The following is a 21,608-nucleotide window of genomic DNA, read 5'->3' as shown; positions in this document are numbered from 1 at the left end:
AGCGGGTGGGTGGTGGCACCATCTTTACAGCTTGCTAGAATACCACAGATTGCATGGCTTTAAACAACAGGAATTTATTTTCTCACAGTTCTGGAGGCTAGAAGTTCAAGATCAGGGTGCCAGTACAGCCAGCGTCTGCTCAGGCCTCTCTTCCTGGCTTGTGTGCAGCTGCTGTCTTGCTGTGCGCTCATATGACCTCCTCTTTGTGCATGAGCTGGTGGGTGGGGAAGGGGCAGGGGGGAGCCCTCGTGTGCTTTCTTATAAGGACACTAATCCTGCCCTGTTAGGGTCCCACCCATATGACCTGATTTAACCTTAATTACCTCCTTATAAGCCCCATCTCCAAATCTAATCACATTGTGGATTAGAGCTTCAACATATTTTGAGGAGACATAATTTAGTCTGTTGCACTTGCCAAGTTGCCTCTTATGCTACTGTGTGAATAGAAAGTAAGATAATATGTTTGAAGGTGTTTCCAAAACTGGGAAGTGATATACAAATGTGAAGGGGTCATTTTTATTTATTCAGGTCTTTTTAGTTGATGTCATCAAGTAGTGTTAAAAGAGAGCTTTCCTATTTCTTAAACAATTTGTATTGAGTGTGATAAGAACTTGGAAGAGAAAGAGGTTTTATTTCTAGTCTAACACATTATATCTATATATAAATAAAGTATATATGAGAAGAAAACAATTGTCTCTTTTAAGATAATATTATTGTTGTTGTACTGTCTTAAGTTACCTCTGGGAAAAGAAAATATATCCAAATAAAAGACCTAGAAGGAGACAGTAATCTTCCCTAGGTTTGCATTTGTTTACTCTATTTTTCCCCAGGACTGTCTTCTATAGAATTTAAAAGAATTCTCTGTTAGGCAACATCATGCCATTTGGAGCTATTACAGTCTCTGACTGCTACCTTCGTCTTGCAGGGTGAAAGTTAAGAGCATTTCTAAGTTTGATTTACTGATTCTGTGTATCTTATGGGATGCATTGTGTTCAGTCACTGGGGAAAATGTTAAAGTGATAACAATTATTATGAAAGTATTGTATTCTAGGCAAATAGCATGCCGCTTCTGTAATTCACTGTGACTTTTGATTCCTGTTGTTACCTGGTATCTGTTATTTCTCCTGAGCTTCCTATTCAGGGAATGCATGCAAACCATTTAGCACCATGCAGAGCTGGAGAGATGGAATGCTGTATCTCCTTCGAATAGCTATTAAGAAAACTGCAGAGTATTCAAGAAAGGATAGATAGCAGATAGACCAAATGGTTTGTACTGTGTCCTTGCTGCATGAAACAGTTCATGTGTGTGTTTAGGAGAGGACACCATGCTGCTACTAGGTCTGCGGCCCTTCTCCACTGGGCCTGTATCTACTCTTATCCTTCTAAAGATCACAGACACTCTACATTTTTTCCCCATTAGGCTTGACCTCTGCTGCCCTTGTTGCCTCTCAGCAGGTGGCTGCCCAGGCATCTGCATCTGGAATGTTTCCTGGACAAAGAAGGTAAATATCCTCTACATTTTTAATTAGTTGTAGATAGAAATATCTTAATGGTTGGGAGGAAGCAAGTACAGGATTTTTAGACCAAAAACTTAACTCCTTGGGTTTTATATCATTGTAATGAATGTGTTTATTATGCCAATATAAGTTGCTTCACATGCAACTTAAATTCCATGAACCTCATTCTGTAAGGGTTACATAGATTAGTAATTAACTGATTAGTTTTTTAGACAGTTGAAATTTTCTTGGGTTATCCTTACGGCATTGCTAAAATAATTCACCATGACTCCCTTTGTTTTATTATGTTTAAAGATAAAGTCGCAAATGGAGACATTTATTTTCATAATGCTAAAGGTAATGTTTGTTCTTTGATATTTTAAATTATTCCCTAAGTTTATGAAGGAAAATGATTTAAAGGAATTAAATTATTAATATTATAAAATTAATATTTTTCACAAGGTATATCATTACTTTATGTTTATTCACTTTCTCTGGCATTGAATTCCACATTTGAATGGAATTAAAATAAGACTATCGGTCTTATGGTTTTCTGGTTTACAGTGCCAAATGTTGATAGAGGCTGGGCATGATGGCCCATGCCTGTAGTCCTACCACTTTGGGAGGCTCATGCAGGTGGATCACCTGAGGTCGGGAGTTCCAGACTAGCCTGGCCAACATGGTGAAACCCCATCTCTAATAAAAATACAAAAATTAGCTGGGCGTGGTGGTGTGCGTCTGTAATTCCAGCTACTAGGGAGGCTGAGGCATGAGAATTGCTGGCACCCAGGAGGTGGAGGTTGCAGTAAGCCGAGATTGCACCATTGCATTCCAGCCTGGGTGATGGAGTGAGACTCTGTCTCAAAACTGAAAAAAAAAAAACTGTTGGCCGGGTGCGGTGGCTCATGCCTGTAATCCCAGCACTTTGGGAGGCCGAGGTGGGCAGATCACCTGAGGTCAGGAGCTTGAGACCAGTCTGACCAACATGGAGAAACCCCCTCTCTACTAAAAACATAAAATTAGCCAGGCATGGTGGCACATGCCTATAATCCCAGCTACTCGGGAGGCTGAGGCAGGAGAATCACTTGAACCCAGGAGGCAGAGGTTGCGGTGAGCCGAGATTGAGCCATGGCACTCTAGCCTGGGCAACAAGAGCAAAACTCCGACTCAAAAAACAAACAAACAAAATACTGATAGAACCGTGTGCTAAGGTTTGCTTTTCTTTTGCAGAGAATAACAAGATTGGACATGTACATTGTCATGTGACTGGATCACATGGGGAAGCGCTTTATACAGACATCAGTTCCATGGTGTTAATTTGAAATGCCTTAATGGCAGGCAAAAACCAGTCATTTCATTTTTGTAAATTACAGATTTTATCACAAAGTAACAAATGTTGCTGTAATTAAACTTCTGTTTTATATATATATACGTATACATATCTGTATATATACATATATATATATATAAATATAAATATATTCTTTACTTTTTGTATCAGTAACCAGGCTCGCACACACAGGGTCTGCTGCCACGTCGCAAACCACTCAGTAAAGGAAATTAAAAATGTATTTGTCATGTTAAAAAGTGTTAGCCACAAAAGGCTACTTACTTTCTTTTCCTTTTCCTTTAAAATTGTAAATAAATAATGTTATGTATCAGTGTGCCTGAACCTTGCATATCCTTCACATATTTCCCATAAGCCCCTCAGAAAGGCTAACTGTGATGATGACACTTTGGTACAATTTAGATGTCTATTTGGTGGCTCCTGTTAAAGACGCACCAGTGTAAAATGTTCCTGTAGTCACTGTTTGTACTTGTGTATTGTGGAAAAAGTACTTTTGGAAGGCATGGGGTTGCCAGTACCACAAAAACTGTGTTGTATATAATGTAAAGATTAAAATGGGGAAATAATGAGCATCTGTGAATAATGAGGTGTCATTTTTTGATAATCTTGAATGGCAAATAACCCAATAGCCTGCGTACCAGAGACATCTGTGATTGTTCTATTACTTGAATAGTTCTACAGTCTTTTTTTTTTTTTTAATGTTTACAATTATCCAGTTTTAGAAGAGAGAGACTTTAACGCCATTGCCTGGTTACTTGTTTTATGCTGTAATCTAGTTTATTTTATGTAAAATGTATATTGAATGCTTTCCTTTTTTATACCTGCCTTAAATAATTTGGCAATCAGAATTAAAAAGTTTTTTTTTTTTTAAATAATGGCTTCTTGTCTGTCTCATGTTATTTTCTACCTGGCTGATAGTCATGCTAATTTTCAAAGAAGGGTTTCTTAATATTATTAATATCCAATGCATAAGATACAGTAAACAGATATTAACTTTTCTTATAGGATACATAGGTATAACAACCAAATAATGTATTTAATTCGGTGAATGTATTCCCATTTACAGGGTATTTACCCTAAACATGGAGCACGATATCACTAGAAATTAGTAGATACAGGTTTCTATGGTATGGAATGATACTTCAAAGATGCAAATGTTATGACATGTGGATAATAGGAAAAATATGTAAAAAGTCATTTAGTCAGTTAGCTGTCATTACATTGATTTACTAGAATATTTTATGCCAAATTTTAACTGCCTCTTCTCTCCCTTCTTTGCTTGGAACAAACACTTACTGAGTGCCTGCTTTATCCCAAGCACTGCACTGGGTTCTGGCATATTGCAGTAAACAAAGCAGACACAAATTCCTGTCTTCATGGAGCTTTCATTTTTTGGTGGGTGGGATAAACATATCATAAAATATCTGAATAATATATAGAGCATGTTAGATGGTTGATAAAGGCAATGAAGAGAAATGAAGCATGGGAGTGGGGCATAGTGAATGTGTGCTGGAGTTTGTAACTGTAAACAGAGTGGCCACTAAAGAGATGGGGGGGATCCATGCAGACATCTGGGGGAACACCACTGCGGTGACGTGGAAGAGCAAGTACCGAAGCCCCAAGGTGGGAGTGTGCTTTGTATGTTTGGACTGGTTGATTTCAGTGCTCCATTCCAGCTGTAAGTTTTTATTATTTTACTATAATTGCTAATGGCAGGGCTACCACGTGGTTTACTAAAAAGTTCTTTAAGCTGACGGAATTTGTCTTGGTATAATTTGGTTAGTTCTACCTAGAGGCCTTTGCATCAGAAATGAATAGAATTTTGCAATCAAAAAGAAATGTTTCCCTTGATTTTGAAAGACCACCTTAGAGTGTTGCCTTTGCTGCTTGGCTTACACATCTAGTCTATGCTCTTAATAGATTTCAGTAAGAAGATGTTTTTCTGTTAGTTTTCAGTTTTTCTTTTGAATTTCATCCAAGCTGTCATTTATAAAAATATCGTTTGTGGTGTTTAATCCTATACATAAGAATATTTCACATATTTTTCATCATTTTTAAGCTATCAACGCTTTTTCATTTTTATACGACATCTTGATTATCCTTGAAGACTTGAGGTAATTTGTCTTATACCAGTTAAGCAAGTATGTTTTCTCTGTTCAGACTATAGTTGGCAGGGTATCTGTTGGTTGCCTACATGCTGATCCAGTTCTTAACCAACCCCTTAACTGTCAAAGCACAGAAGCAGAACTAAGGTCAACTTACATCTTCACTAGCTGAATTTTCATGTTCTTGTTGGTAGCTGGGTGATACTGTGGATTCCTGATGATTTTCTTGCTCTTAATAATATATATGGAAGCCAGTCTTACCTTTCAGCTGCAAAATGACTAGATGTATGTTTATTACATAGCAGGCTTTTTAAAATCACTTCTAATTAGGTGGTTAAGTAAATAGGTTATAAATAGCTGCATTGGACCATGTTTAACTCTGCTCCTGTAATAAACAGGAATGCTGATAAATACAAAGAGATATATGACCAAAAGCACATTGCAATTTGAATAGGCTCTTCCCCTAGGCTTTTACTGGAACATTATTCATGACTGGTTTACATTAATCACTAAATGAAGTTTTGTTTCTTCCTCTTACTGTTACAGTGTTGTCTTTGCTGATGACAACATGAATTGCCAAAGGCCAGGGCTTATTTATATTATGTGTGCCATTTCTCTGGCTGAGTATATAGTCAGTACCGAATGGTAAATTAAAGATTCCCAAAAGACAAGTGTAGTTGGCTCCATTATATTACTATGATGAATCTGCCATTAATACGTTCTAATTGTTTTACTTTTATAGACATAAAATCAGTCCCCTTAGTGACTAATAATAGGGTTTATTGATTTTACTAAACATTACTCATTCCAGGCCTGCTCATATCAGCTTGTCCTGAACATATGCAAAAAGCCTGCAGTGCTGACACAGTGCAAATTAACTTCATGGAGAAATGGGAGTGAAGAGTTGTTTACAGCTGTGGTCCCCTTGAATACAGAATATTAAAAACCAGGTAATAGGCTCCATACAGAACCATTTATTCCTAGATTACAATCTCAGATGACTTTTTCATGGAAACTTGCCATTGCTGTTCAGCCCAGGTCATTAACACTTGCAGAGTAAAAAGTGTGGCCTTATACATTCACACTGGCTGTGACCCTGATTTAGTGTGGTTTCAGCCCAAGGGTCTGTGAGTAACCAGAATGAATAGCTCTGATTGATGCAGGATAAAAACAGCAGTTTAAATGATAATTACTGGTCATTTCATTCCTTCCCTGACTCTGAAAGAGACAAGACAGGCAAAGCCATTTATTATTGTTTTTGTCACTAACCACAGTCATCCATTCCCTGCTTCTTGCAGTAGCCTGAGTCATAAATGTTGTTTACTTTCAGTTAACTTTAGAAGAGAAAACAAAGCAAAGCCCCCAGTCTGACTTTTCATTTTTCTTAACAAAATCACTCTTTAAAGCAAGGGGTGAGTTCTCAGCCTTGGCACTATTGACATATGGGACCAGATAATTCTTTGCTGTGGGGGAACTGTTCTGTGCATTGTAGTATATTTAGCAGTACTCCTGACCTCTACTCTGGAGATACCAGTAGCAACCTCCCCAACAAATTGTGACAACCAACAGGTCGTATGAAATTTAGAACTCATGCCTAGCCCCTGCCCCACAGGTAGAGTGCTGAGTTCTATCGTTCTTTGTTGCTTTTGGAGATAGGAAAGCCACCGATGTTTCCTTGTAACTCGATGTAAACAGAATGGGGATGCTCATTTGACCAATGTGGATAAAGTTGGACCAGACCTCTAGATCTTTAAAAAGAATTGGATGACCCAGATTTTAACATAATAATTAGTAGTTCTTTTAGGTTGAAGATGAATTCAATTTTAAAACCACATCTGAGGGCTGGATTCGTTTCACAGCACATCAATTAGCAGTGCTAGCCCACTAAAAATACATATTATTTCTTCTGGAATGAAGGCTGTCAGTGGAAAACCTGGAAAAAAATGGATAAATCTTAATTGAGTTGCTGGGATTGAACTCAGATTTTCTTCACACAGGGAGAGGCATTTTTTTCATACACAGGAACAAACTTTGAGAGATTCTCACATACACTATACATTTCAGTGAAGTTTTTTTTTTCACTTAGACATTTGAAAATAAAATGAAAGGAAACATCAAAATCTGCAATATGGAGAAAGTTAAAGTATCCAGGGCTATCATGAACACAAGGCATGATAACACCCATGGACAAGTCTAGGTTTAGGTCTGATCAGACTGGCCTGACCCTTGGCCAGCTGTTGTCATGTTCCTGTCTACCTGGAATGGCAAGTAGTACGATGGAACAAAGCTTCTTTCCTGTGTCCATAACGGACGTGGCTAATCATTGCCGCATTCTCTCCACCTGAATGTGTGTGAGACCTCATAACAAGTTTCTCAGTGCAGTTTTCCCAGTAGTCCCTAAAAAACAGACCAAAGTTGACACGCAACATGAAGGCTGTTTGCTACCTCTGCAAGAAACTAAATTCTTATGGGACTAAATCATGACCCCTGTAACTTTCAAGGGTGTCACCCTCACAACCCCCCAATTTCAGGCAAGGAGACTTAACATGGCACTATTCCTCCTTTCAACTATTGGAAACTTTGGAAGTTATTTATTTACCTTCAGTGTTTTAAAGCACTGATTTCTTCAGTCAGAAAAGTTGGGGAACCAGAATCGTTACTTATTGACCCAACTTTCTACTGATTTATGGAGGTGTTATCTTTTTCTCTTTTACTTTCATGCTATCATCACATCTTTGGCTCTCCTGCCACCCTCTTATAATGATCTTTGATTAGATAGAATCCATCCAAATAATCCAGTATCATCTCCTTCTCTCAGTGTCACCTGATTAACAATTTTAGTTCCATCTGCAATCTTAATTCCCCTTTGCCATGTAACAACAGATTCATAGATTCTGGGGATTAGGACATGGACATCTTTGGGGGCTACCACTCTACCTGCCACACCACCCAACACAAATCCCTTTCTGTCTGGGCAGTATTAACACAATAATAATAGTATAATAGTTCTACTATATAATATACAATATTACAACTGGTATAATGACCATCATCAAAATTATAGTATATTTACTTTGCACCTCACATGTAACAACTCATTTAGTTCTCATAACCACCCAATTACTATTCCCATTTTAGAGCTGGAAAAACTGAGGCATCAAGCTAAAGTAATTTGCCCAAGTTCACACCACTGTGTAAGTGACAGGACCATAACCCCTATGTTATACTGCTTCAGAGAAGGGATAATACACTCCCTAGGGAATTGACAAGATTTTCCTTTGCTAAAGTGCTTATTATTTCAGAGGGGAAAATAATGGTGTGTCTCTCCAGGCTGCTATGAGACAAAGCGTCTGTGCAGCCTGTGCTGGAGCCAGGCATCAAGCCCTTGTTAAACTCCACATTCCAGGCCCAGGATCCTGAGAGCCTAGCGGCTCTTCAGTGCATTGCTGGCAGAGGTTGCTGAAAAGATTACCTTTTTTTTGTTTTCTCATTGTCATGGCAGCCCTTGCCTCTTTCAATACTCTACCATATGTATCTGATGACTAGAAGCTCAGAATACAAGAGTTGGGCTTCATGGGAACTGGTGCTTGGGTGTCAGAGGCTGGTGGGAAGGCTGATGCTTTTGTGATTCTGGCAGAGACTATCATGGGCTCCTACAAAGGGTCATTCCAACGTTCTGACAAAGGGCCCCAAATTTGTACTTTCAATTATCTACAAATGATGTCATTCTCACTGTCTCAGGGGATTTTTGAAAATATTAGAAAGAAGGATGTTCAAACCTCAGCTTTAACTCTTTAAATACCCTCCCCTAACCAGATCCTTCTCCAGTGTATTTTGTGTGTACTGAGGGACAAGGGAATATGTGAAACATACTTACTTGCAAGATGCAAACATTTAAATTATAATTTCTGCAATGTTATATTGAAATTGCTTCTTTATTTCGACATGGTCAGAACCTCAAAAAATGAATGCCTAGATTTTTCTTGGCTTCTCAGAGGACTTTGCTCTAAATAGTATGTGTTGGGGCAAAATACAGAAATTGATTGAAAAATTCTTCCTAATAAGGGTGGCAGGGGCCAGTGAATCAAGACATCCTGGCCCCATTTAATCACTGGAGGTCACTGAACTATAGGTCTGAAAGAGAAAGTAGTTCCATCTTCCTCACCACTCTCCAGAGAAGGTAGTCCAGCCACCCAACCTGTCCTCCTAGACCAGATCGGAATTTTCCAGGGTGGGGTAAGTGGGGTGGAATCCCTAGCCTAGTGGGGATGACCTTTCAGCGTAATAACCATGGAGAGGGAGACTGTCTCTAGCAAGGCCGCTGTACAGCTGGATGTTTTCAGCTGCCTGTAACAGAAACCATGACTGAAACTGCCATCAACTACAAGGAAATGTGTTCTCTCTCCAATGCTGAGCCAAGAGCAGGGTAATCTCCAGACATCATCCCTCATGCTGCTGACTCTGCTTCTCTGTGATACTCTTTGCTCAGTCTTCCTTGGGCTTGTCCCCTGTGTTATGGCCACATGAGTTCCAGATCTCTCTCTGGAGACATCAATGTCCAGGGGAGAGAACTGTGTCTTCCTGTGTCTCTTAGGAGGGAAGAAACCTTCCTCAGATGCCTCTGGCAGGCATCTCTCCCATATCCTTGGCCAGAACCAGGACACATGCTCACTCCTGAAACATTACCGGAAGAGAATGGGATTGCCATGAGTTCCTCAGGCTAAGAAGGATGAGAATCTGCCCCTGAGTCATGCATGGGAGGAGTGGCTCATGGCTTAGAACTAGGATTCTGTTGGGGAGAACGAAGAGGGGGATGAATGTTTTGTTGTCTGAGGCATGAACCTTTCTTTGAGGCCAGTGAAATGTAGTAGATTCTCCTAGTGTCCTCTGGGTTCTCCTGAGGTGTAAGTCTGGGATGGGTGTGGCTGGGAGGCAGACAGTTGTTTGCACTCCAGCACAACTCACAGAGACCCTCCGCTGTAACTGATTTTTCCTCAGAGAATCTGGTGATTGGGTAGAATTAGGATAGCGGGCACAAGGCTGCACTGAACGCACTGTTCCAAAGGAACATGAAGAGATTCAGAAACCTACCGTCTTTCTTTTCTCTCTCTACCATGACACAGCTGAGTAAGACTCTATGGGTAGGAGGAAAGGTGCCACTCTTTTCCACCATTCCCTAGCACACACGCACACACACTTACACACACACACACACACACACACACTCTGCTCTTCAGAGGTTCCCCAGAACTTACAGCGTATAAGAAAGAACAGGGACCTACCTTCTCCCCCAAAGCAAGTTCTGCACTCTGGAGAGAAAAGAGGAACTCAGGACCATTTTTACTAGAATTTAGATATAATTAGGTGGGGTGGGTGGAGGGGTGAAGGGACTGGAATGTTAGGAAGGGCAAGCGTTGAGCCCTGGTATACCAAAATTGGAAAGAGAAAGAACAAATTAGCCCACTGGCAGAGGGAGAATCTCACCATATCAGGAACAAGGGAGATTCCTTCAGGAGAAAGAGAAACCAGGCTTTAGCTTGGGGTCTCTGACTTAGAGTTATCAAGGTTAGGAAAGGGCGTTGACCAAGTCTCAGAAAACCATCTCACTCTTGCTGGAAGGGAAAGAATGGGTGGGCAACCCCTAGAACTTCCAGCTGGGTGGGGGCACAATCCTCTCTGCCTCTGGCCCTCTCTCCACTCTCAGCAGAGCAGAATGTGTCTGGTAGGGAAGAAGATAAAGGACTGGCCTCATTTTCCTGACCCTCTACCAACCTGAATTTGTCCCTGATTGGGTGAGTGGTGGGCAAGTGACCCACCCAGCAGATCTAGTGACTGCAAACCCTTGGGGTAGCGTTAATTCCTTCAAAAGAAGGAATTTTGAAAGTGGGTGAGCAGGTCATGAGACAGAATTCATTCAGGAAGTATTTCCTGAGTACCTGTGAGGGGCCTAGGTACTGGGTGCCCAGGTCCTGTGTCCTGGGGACAGGGTGCCCAGGCCCTGCCCTCTCCCACTTATAGACAGAGTGGGGCACCCCCTCCCACCTCTGGATGAGCACATAGATGTCTCCGCAAAGCTGAGCAAAGCTGAACTCTGCAGACCTAGTGCTGGCCAAGAAGGTCTGCCATGAAGACAAGCACTCACTGTGAGATTCTGCCTCGAAAGCTCATAAACCTGGGAGCCTCCTGTGCTCAGCCTCAGAAACCCTCAGGTGCCCATGTGTCTGCCATCCCCAGCCCCCACCATCCCCTCAGTGATAAGATACTGGGATGCAGACCATAAAAGGTGGATTTTGTGACAACATCTTGGTGACCAGACCGTTCCCTCCGCTGAGGGCTGCTGAGGGCTGAAGCAGGGATGACTCATGGAGAGGCCCCAGCAGACAGCCCAGGAAGCCTCTGACCCTGCGGTGCTGTGGGCTGGGCCATCACGGGACACTGGGGAGCCACAGATGTGCTCAGAGGTAGGGAGATGTGGTGAGTCACTCCACCCCTGTCAGGCACTGGCAGGGAGCTGAGGAGTCAGAAGCAGAGAGAGCCAGCGCCGAGCTCGCCCGGTGCCTGTGAGCAGCCAGCCTCTAAATGGCTTCCAGCGTGACAGTCCTCACGCTGTGGCAATGTAGCTTCTGGAAGCCTATGGGGCCCAGGGACATTCCTGTGACTGACTCCAGTGGATGAGGTGTGCTCAGGGTATGGTGGGTGAACAAGTGGCCTTCCCGGGTCAGCTAGAGGGACTCCCTTGTCATCGTCTGGTGGTGGAAATTGATGAATTGGTACCTAACATGAATGCGATATCCTCCTGGGAGGCTGAGAATCTCTAATCTTGTCCCACCCGATGTCAGCAACTCCGCAGGCCTGGAAGCCTCCCTCTGAATGCTTAGCAGGGCTCCCCTGTGTACCTCCTGCTTTCCAGGGCCACTGTGCCTTGGTCAAGGACGTTTAAGGTATAAATCACAGAAATCTATTCAAGCAAATGTAAGCAAAGTAGACAGATGTAAGAACAGAGGGGTTCTTAACAGGAGCAAGGGTGGCAAGTGTGTCCAAGCTTCCTAGGGGCTGGCACTGGGTGGGACCTGGGAGGTCTAGGCACCATGGAAGCTTCTCTCTCACACACATCGTGGCTTGTTTTGTCACTGTTACTCCTCCTCTGCCTCATTCCTCTCTCTGCACACTGGCTCTCTCTGATTCTCCAAACATATGACCTCGCCTGACTGGCAATACTCTCTGTCATCTCCCAGTTCTAATTGCAGATTCTCAAGAGAAAGGATGGAAGTGGCCAGGCCCAGGGGCCACAGGATAGAATGAACTTGCTGAGGGAGTGGAGGCTGGGCAGTGTGGAGTGGGAACAGTTGCTAAGCTGGCTCCTATTTTTGGCTTCTTTTGACTCCCCATACCACTTTCATCTAAGCCCTTTGTCGAAGGAACATTTATGACTAGGAGCAGAAGTTCATGCAAACCAGCTTAGTTACAAAGAAGGTTTATTGAAAGCGTATAAGAATCTGTCTCACTATCCAAGGATAGGAAGGGAATTGGCAGGTCATAGTGGCTGTTGGTGTCTAGAAAATCCCTAAATCTCCCTCAAATATCACATAATCTCTTACCCCTTCTTCTCTTGGTGTCTCTGTCACATTCTCTGCTTCTGCAGACAGACTGTTTCTACCTCTTTGTGACTTCCCTATTCTTGTAATTGAACGTGGCCTGAGATTGCTATGGAGCTCACGAGGGCTCGTTTCTCACCATCATTTAACTGACCTAGCCTTTCAGTTTGCACTCCAAATTCCTGTGCCAAGTGCAGTGGATTTCCATCCAAGGAATAACCAAATGTGGCTGGGCCAGATTTGGGAGAGGCGTATGGAATTATATAGGACTGTCAACACTCCTGTGATTCCAAGGGTTTTAGGAGCTCTGTGCCAGCAATTGTGGGGTGGCAAAGACCATATATATATATATACATGTGAACAAGTGGCCTTTTCGGGTCAGCTAGAGGGACTACATATACATATATATGTGTATATATATGTATATATAGTCTGCATATATGTATATATACACACATATATACATATATGTATATACGTATTGTGTATATATGTATGTATATACACTATATAGTGTATATATAGTGTATACAAGTATATATATATACTTATTTTTTATACCACAAAATAGAAATGTCCCCCTTTTCCCTGAGTGCTTCCTCTTTTGTCGTACTTTACTTTTTCCATTTTGTTTACCATCAAATGACATGTTAAATATTTGTTCGTGTATCTGATTATGGCCTCTCCTCCCATTAGAATATAAACTCCATAAGAGCAGGGACCTAATCATTTTTTCCTACTATTCTATCTCCCGCATCCAGAACAGTGTTTTGCCTAAAACAGGCACTTAAGTATTGTCAGATGAATGAGTGAGCAAATGTTATGTCAGGATACAGTAGAGATGCCATTGATCTGCCTCCTTTCTTTGAGAATTTGCCTCACCCACAACCTCTAGAAGGTTTTATTTTTCATAATGAACCCTTTTGTACCTTACCTGACTTTATGCTAATGAGGTTACTTTTGGCGGGCCCTTAGGTAGTTTCAGGAAGGGGCCGGTCGTCAGAGGAACCAACCTCGTGATTAGAGGGTTGGAACTTTTGCAGGGAAGAAGGACTGGAGATTGAGTCCAGTCACCAATGGCTGGTGATTTAATCAGCCATGGCTATATAATGACCCTTCAATAAAAACTCTTCAAAAACAAGGTTTAGGGAGCTGGTGAACGGGGCTGCTGAACCCATGTGCTGGGTGGTGGCATGCCTGGGGAGGGCATGGAGGCTCTGTGCCACGCCTGTCTCCATACCTTGTCTTATACATCTCTTCTATTTGGCTGTTCTGTGTTGTATTCTTCATAATAAAACTGAGATTATAACTCTTTCCTGAGTTCTGTGAGTCACTTTTGCAAATTATTGAACCACAAGGGGATCATGAGAAGCCTCAGATTTGCAGTTGGCTGGGCAGAAATGCAGGTAGTCTGGGGACCCCGTTTGTGGCTGGCACCTGAAGTGAAGGAAGTCTTGTGGGAATGAATCCTTAACTCTGTGGATCTGCACTCACTCCAAGTAATGTCCGAATTGAACTGGGTTGTAGGACACCCAGTTGGTGTTAGAGAATTGGAAATTGTTGTTGGGAAAATGAAGTAATTTTCTGTAGGAGGTTCAGGGAAGAGACATCTGAAGGCACTAAAGGAGCAAGTCATGCAGATGTCTCAGGAAATGTTTCAGGCAGAGGGAAGAGCAGGTGCAAAGGTCCTGAGGCGAGAATGTGTCTGAAGTGTTTAAGGGAAAGCATGGGAAACATTGTGGTTGGAATACAGGTGAGGGGCAGAATGGCGGATGAGGTGTCGTGTGGACACAACCTTGAGGCAACAGTAACCTTCAGCTACACAGCCAGGCATGCTATCCTGTAATTGTGGGACAGGCAGCTCACAGATTTAAAATGCACAGATCAGAGTTTGCTGAAGCATTTAAACTAAAGCATACAGTGAGAAGCAAGTTGAATAAAATGGAGTGGAGGCCAGCCATGGTGGATCTTATGTGTAATCCCAGTAACACAAGAGGCCGAGGTGGAAGGATCACCTGAGGCCAGGAGTTCAAGACCAGCCTGGGCAATGTAGTGAGACCTTGTCTCTACAAACAAACAAACAAACAAACAAAACTAAAAAATTAGCTGAGCATGGTGGTGCATACTTGTAGTCCTAGCTACTTGGGAGGCTGAGGCAGGAGGATTGTTTGAGGCCAGGAGTTTGAGGCTGCAGTGAGCTATGATTGCACCACTATACTCCAGCCTTGGCGACAGAGTCAGGCCCTGCCTCAAAAAAAAAAAAAAAAAAAAAATGCGGTGAGTTAATGCACCTAGGCTGGGGAGTACAAGCAAATGGAAGGGCCACAGGACCTGACAGGGTTACACAATGATCGTATATCTTGTCGGTCTTTGTGCTGCATCAGCCTTTCCTTCTGGTAATGTGGTTATGAGGGCCCAAGTAGAGGACGAGGAAGATGGAAGGTGCCTGGAGTGAGCACATGCCTGCTCTATTGGAGAGCCTGTCCAAGGGCTGTAGCATTAGCCTGATGAGCAGTTAAGGGCTTTATTTGCATCTCCAGGGTAGGGGGCAGCTGAGGCCCTGCATGGTTGTCACTGAGTGGCTGAGATAAGACTTCACGGATAGTGAGTGCTTCGTGACCTCATTTATATTTAGGATACAATAAATATTTAGTGCTTCATGTTTCTCATGTATATTTGGGGTATCATGAATATTTAGTATTTACTTGGTTCTTCCTTTCCTTCCTAACTAGGTTCACACATATATGCTCTACTTACTTTATCCCTCTAACGTATCTCCCAGGTAAATAATTTAATTATGCTTACCACATCTAACGATTTGCATCAATTTCATTTATTTCTCTGCCTTCTCTAACAGAATTGAATATTCTCAATTCAGCAAATGGTCATTGCATGAAGCCCAAGAGTTGTGTGTGTGCTTGGGTGGGGAAGGTGTCACATTCATTACTATCTTGTAAACTCTTGTAAGAACTTCATTTTTACTTTAAAGAGAATGAAGGAGCTGCTTGTTTAGATGATTCGTTATCACATGCATGGAAGATTTTAGGAAAGGCAGGAGGTAAGAAAAATTATAGAAGAAGGTGCCAGCTGCTTCTTTGTAGAGTGGTGTTTTATAAAAGCTGCTGAGAATGTGAGTTATGGGTGGTTGGCGGGGGAAAGGATAATGGGTATTAATTTCACTTGTTTGCCTACCAGTCATTTCAATTTTGCAATGACACCAAGGTGAGAAGACAGTGTGGGATAAGGCAGCCACCCCAGGGTGAAAGAAGGGACTGGGCAAGAGCAGACATGGGTCAGCCTAGAGAACAGATCCAGCCAGCTCTGGAAGGAAGTTTAATGGCGGAAGTTTGCAAGACAGGAGGAGATAAATTAGCACCTTTAAGATCAAGGGACACGGTTGCTTTTTAACTGATTGTTCAATTTTTACAATAAAATTGGCTTTTCCCCCAGGATGTCCTGTTTCAGTTAGTCCTTATCTATTTCCTTCTGCCCATTTGAATATATTTTGAATAATATGATATTTTTTACTTTGCACTATTTTCATGATTTGAGTTAGCTGGGACAGAACACCAACATATTTCCTACTGATAGAAATGTTGAGCCAGGTGCGGTGGCTCACGCCTGTAATCTCAGCACTTTGGGAGACCAAGGCAGGTGGATCATCTGAGGTCAGGAGTTCGAGAGCAGCCTGGCCAACATGGTGAAACTTCATCTCTACTAAAAATACAAAAATTAGCAGGGTGTGGTGGCACACGCCTGTAGTCCCAGCTACTTGGGAGGCTGAGGTGGGAGAATCACTTGAACACGGGAGGCAGAAGTTGCAGTGAGCTGAGACTGTGCCATTGCATTCCAGCCTGGGTGACAGAGTGAGACTCCATCTCAAAAATAAATAAATAAATAAATAAATAAATAAATAAATAAATAAATAAATAAAATAAATTATCTGGCATGGTGGCAGGTGCCTGTAATCCCAGCTACTCAGGAGGCTGAGGCAGGAGAATCTCTTGAACCTGGGAAGCGGAGGTTGCAGTGAGCTGAGATTGTGCCATTGCACTCCAGCCTGGGGTGACAAGAGCAAAACTCCGTCTCAAAAAAAAAAAAAGAAAGCAGTGTTGCAGTGTTTGTTTACGAAGCAAAAGGGCATAACAATCTTATCTGATATAAAACCCTGAAAGCCAATTTAAGATCTACTAAAAGAGTCACTTAAAAATGTTTTTGTGCAGTATAATTGTTTTCATTTTTTTCTTTTTTTTGGAGTCTGTTGTTGAAAAGAAATTAAGGGGATATTCCTTTTTCATGTTCCTGTAACACAGAACTAGCAATTGCATTTTATTTATTTGTAAGTTGCAGAATATGTTTCTTAAAAAAATCATAAAACTTATGAAACAACAAGAGTGTACTGTTAATGTTTCTGCCAGGCATGGTGGCACACGCTTGTCATCCCAGCTACTCAGGAAGCTGAGGTGGGAGGATCACTTTAGCCCGAGAGGTGGAGGCTGGCTGCAGTGAGTCGTGTTCACACCACTGCGTTCCAGCCTGGGCAATAGAGTGAGAGATCCTGTCTAAGAAAACAAAGGAACAAACGAACAAGCAAATAAAACTAATAAGTAAAATTAATACATGAAAACATAAAGGTAATTTTATCTGTATTTGTAATAAAACATTACTTGACCAGCAAATGTGATATGTTAGTGCCCTAAATATACCTTGACACGTTGGTTAGCCATATGGAAAAAAATTAGCCTGGAATCCTATATAATGCCTTACAACAAAATAAATTCCAGATGGATCAAACTTTTAGTGCAAGTATCACACTACTAGAAGAAAATGTGGATGAATTTATTTCTATTCTTGGAATTGGAGCAGTGCTTCTGTGCATAGCATGAAATTCAGAAGCCACATAGAAAACGATGGATAATTTGATTACATTTTAAAAATTTTAAGTTGCACTTGGGGAATAACATCATAAATAAAGTCAAATAGCAAACGGAACGGGAAAATATTTGCAAAATATACCTCAGGCAAACGGCCAATTTTTATACTCAAATTATTTGTAAAAAGCATTGAGCCAGCAACCTCACAAAAAAGATGAGCAAAGGGTATAAACAACTATTAACAGAAAAGAAACTGTGATGAATGAGAAAAATATGAAAAGATGGTCATTTAGTGAATTAAAAGGACAACAGATTATTTTTTCATCTATCAGTATGACAAAGGTTAAATGTTGGTGAGTGTGTGGGTGCAAATTCCTGCACCATTGGTGAGAAATTTACTAGAGACAAATTTGGCACTATTTGTCAAAAATGTAAATGCACATAATAATTTCCTTTTGGGAAATAGTCTATAGCCCTTCACCCTCAATTGCACAAAGACACTGTACAAAAATGCTCATTGCATCATTTTAAATCACTGAAAACTACCTAAATGTCCATCAGTGTGTTCTAGTAACAGCAGGGCCACAGTATACTGCCTTGAAAAGGATGAAATAAGTCTTCATGTATTTACACGATACAGTGGCCATCACATACTGTTAACAAGTGAATTCGCTAGATACTATGTATAGGGTTATAGGAGTACAATCTTATTTCTGTAGAGACAAAAAACAATGAATACATGTTTATATATGTGTATGTTTGTGTGTAGATGTGTATGTGTGTTTGTGCAGTATATTTATATTTGGAGAGAAAAACCTGGAAAGCAAAGTATTTCAAACTGTTAGCAGCAGAGATTTATGATGAATGGGAAGTGGAAAAAAGTAGTCTGGGGGGGAGGAAATATTGTTGTTAATTAATATAATTATGAACTATTTGGTTTTTTAAAATGAAAGACATGAATCGCTTTAAAAATAAACTGACTTTTTTTTCACCAACAATATATGGCATGATGTGTCTCCAAATTATCTCTATCTCTTTTGGTATCACTACCTCTATTTAATTTATTTCTATTCAATTAATTTAATATATATTAAATAAAGGGAGAATGTTTATTAGTTATATAATCTTTTACCGTGATGGTAATGGCTTTGATTTATACAAAGTTTGTCTTTGGCTATTAGCGAATAATATTTTATTCTAGCATAACATTATATGCATATTCTTACAGGCTTAATGAGAAAAGTGCCCAAATGGAGTAGAAAATAAATAGGTATCTTTATTAATAATAGGCTAAGTACCCTCTTATGGTACTTAATATCTCAGAGTTAAAAATAGACATCTTGGAGTTAAACATATCAACTGTGAAGCTGTCTATCTAATGTTCTTTTAGCAGATGTCTTATTTTGAAGTAATGGAGAAAGTCTTATCATTTTAAGAATGCGTTGTGATGGGCAGTTAGGAGCAAGTAGTGGACTCCTCTGCACTGTGAGCTGCTGCTTTGAAAAGAGCAGTTTGTATTCCTTATGTGTTTAGCGAGAAATGAGTTTGGTGAGGGACTTGTGATTAGTTAATGACCAGAGTAACAGAAAGGCTTCCTTCCACCTTCCCTGCTTTTCTCCTGCTTAGTCTCTAGGGACTGGGAGTCACTGATGGGACCAGGAACAATGGTAAGCAGGCTTAAGATAGCTCTTGATGTAAAACAATTGCCTTGTATTGCCATCTCGTATACTCATATATTTCTATGTCAGTGGAGGCAAGCCTAGATCTTTTGTATATATATGCAAGTATTTTGTATTTGCCTGAATACCTTTGCCCAACCTTTTCATCCCAAGCTTTCTGAATCATTTGTTTTGGGCGTGTCTGTTTTAGGAAGGGTAGGGATAAGTTTCTCAGAAACTTTTTTTGAATACTCAAATGTAGCTCATTTTATTTATGGTTCTAAAATATATGTTTGTCTCTGTTCTGTCATATTATTTTGTACTATGTTGTCTTTTTGCTAATTTTGACATTGTAATCCTTGTGATATTTGAGAAGGTTTATATTTTTGTGCAAATATTTTGCACAACTTGCTTGTGTTATATAAAAGTGTAATTACCCCATACAAAGGCTTCTTCATCCAAAGCCTCCCTTGTACAAGGCTCCCTTTATTTAATAACACCCATCCTCTTTGTTCCTTACCATCATCCATGATACGATTAGTTGATGTTCTTTTCCTTCTCTGTGTACTCTCCTTCCTCCAAATTTAGTCTTGTCATTTTTGTTGTCGCCTTTGTAGTGCTAACCCTTCTACCACTTGGTCAATATTAAATAACATTCCCTTGTCCTCACCTGTTTTCTATCTTCTACCTTCTCCTCTCAATTTTTATTATTTTTAAGAGGTTATAAAAACATGTTCATACCTAAAACGAAATGAAACCAAATTCTTACTGTAAATGATGTGATCTTTTTGCCTAGCTGTGCGGAATATTACTTATCTTAAAATTCCCATAACTTTATTAGAAAAGTGCTCAGATGGAGTAGCAAATGAATAGATACCTTTATTAATATAGGCTAAGTACCCTCTTATGGTACTTCATATGTCAGAGTTAAAAAGATTATGTTGCCGGGCATGGTGGCTCACGCCTGTAATCCCAGCAGTTTCGGAGGCCGATGCAGGCAGATCACCTGGGGTTGGGAGTTCGAAACCAGCCTGACCAACATGGAGAAGCCCTGTCTGTACTAAAATTACAAAACTAGCTGGGCGTGGTGGCACATGCCTGTAATCCCAGCTACTTGGGAGGCCGAGGCAGGAGAATCACTTGAACCTGGGAGGTAGAGGTTGTGGTGAGCTGAGATCATGCCATTGCACTCCAGCCTGGGCAAAAAGAGCAAAACTCTGTCTCAAAAAAAAAAAAAAAAAAAAAGGTTATGTCTCAGTGTTGATTGTTCTATTTTGGTTTCCCTAATACAAAATGTGCCTTTTGAATGTGTAGATACAAATCTTTGTTTATTTCAGGAAAGTTTATTTGCTGATCGTTTCAGAATACTTGCTCTGTTTTACATTCTCACCTTTGGAGATTCCAATTATGTGTACATTGAATATCCTTGATTTCTAGATGAATTAGATACATTTTGTCATTTATAACCATTATTTTCTGTACAAGTCTTTAATTTTTTAAAAAGTTTCTATCTTGTTAGCTTATTGCATTTCTATCTTTAATATTTCTTTTTGGGTTTTTTTCCATTTCCCCCTTTGCTCCTTCCATTTAGAAAAATTCATTTCTTTAATTTTTTTCCTGTATTTATTTCCTAAGTTCTATCAGTGATATTTTATACTCCCTTGGGTGCTTAGTCTTCTCTGTGTTCTTATATTTTTATTTTGTAGTCTTGCTTTATGGAGGTAATTTTTTATTACTTTAAAAAGTCACGATACTTTTTGTGATTATGAATTTTATTTACTCTATGCCAATATCTTTTTAACGAGTGTTTTTTTAAACCCATTTCTAAGTTTTAGTTCTGTAAAAATGTTTTTAAAACCACATTGTACTAATTATGTTATACATAATTGATTGGGTTACATTTTCCTAGACCACTTATTTAAAGGATGTTTTTGTTAGGAGTAGGAAATAGGGCAAGATAAAATTCCAGGCTTTGTAATGGTTCTTCTTTTTTTTTTTTTTTTTGCTGTCTTAGAGACATTTTGCTTCAATATGATATCTCTGTGCTCGGCAGGCTCTCTTTTCTTCTCTGAACCTGATAGCATGATCGTAGCTCTGTTTCATCTCACAGCAGTCTTCTGTTTCGTTTTTCACTTCTTAGTGGATCCCTCTCATTTTCAGTTCATGTATGTTTATGCTTTTTGGGATGTGCTGTGAATTTGGGCTCCTTCATCCCTTGCTGGGCTGTTCCCTGATGCTTCCAGAACATCTTCCTTTGGGGCTCTGCCTAATCTCTGCTATTTGGGACAGCAATAATAACAATAAGTTGATATAGTGTTTTTGGTATCCAAGTTTTACCAAAAAGTTGTTTCCATAGTCCTTGTTACTCAATACAGTTTCCAGGAGAAGAGAAATTCTGGGCCAAATTGTCATTTTGTTTGTATCAGAAATCTTTACTCTCATGCTTTAAACATTTTCACTTTTATTAAACAGTTTTTTCATTGCACAAGGCATATATAACTAAATGAGAATGAAGGAAATAGAAGTCTCTTT

At 40.3% G+C, this 21,608-nt stretch overlaps 1 protein-coding gene across 9 annotated transcripts in view; it reads left to right on the top strand.

The window, feature by feature from the left end:
• Window positions 1–7,036, top strand: part of ZNF608 (zinc finger protein 608) — a 115,414-nt gene extending 108,378 nt beyond the window's left edge. For 5 of the 9 annotated variants that reach the window (XM_016953710.4, XM_016953711.4, XM_016953708.4 and 2 more), the window contains 2 exons: window positions 1,421–1,502; window positions 5,761–7,036. In XM_016953710.4, the coding sequence (XP_016809199.1) occupies window positions 1,421–1,502; window positions 5,761–5,785 (107 nt within the window). In that variant the 3' untranslated portion in view covers window positions 5,786–7,036. Of the gene's footprint in view, window positions 1–1,420; window positions 1,503–1,811; window positions 1,854–2,726; window positions 3,722–5,760 lie in introns of those variants that run through there. The other 4 variants (XM_063811489.1, XM_054684566.2, XM_001155984.7 and 1 more) reach the window with 2 other exon arrangements.
• Window positions 7,037–21,608: the final 14,572 nt, after the last annotated feature.

Source organism: Pan troglodytes, chromosome 4 (genome assembly GCF_028858775.2).
Source record: "Pan troglodytes isolate AG18354 chromosome 4, NHGRI_mPanTro3-v2.0_pri, whole genome shotgun sequence".
In the NCBI taxonomy this organism is placed as follows: Eukaryota; Metazoa; Chordata; class Mammalia; order Primates; family Hominidae; genus Pan; species Pan troglodytes.
The sequence above is the reverse complement of the archived record's forward strand: the minus strand, read 5'-3'. Positions and strand labels throughout refer to the sequence as shown.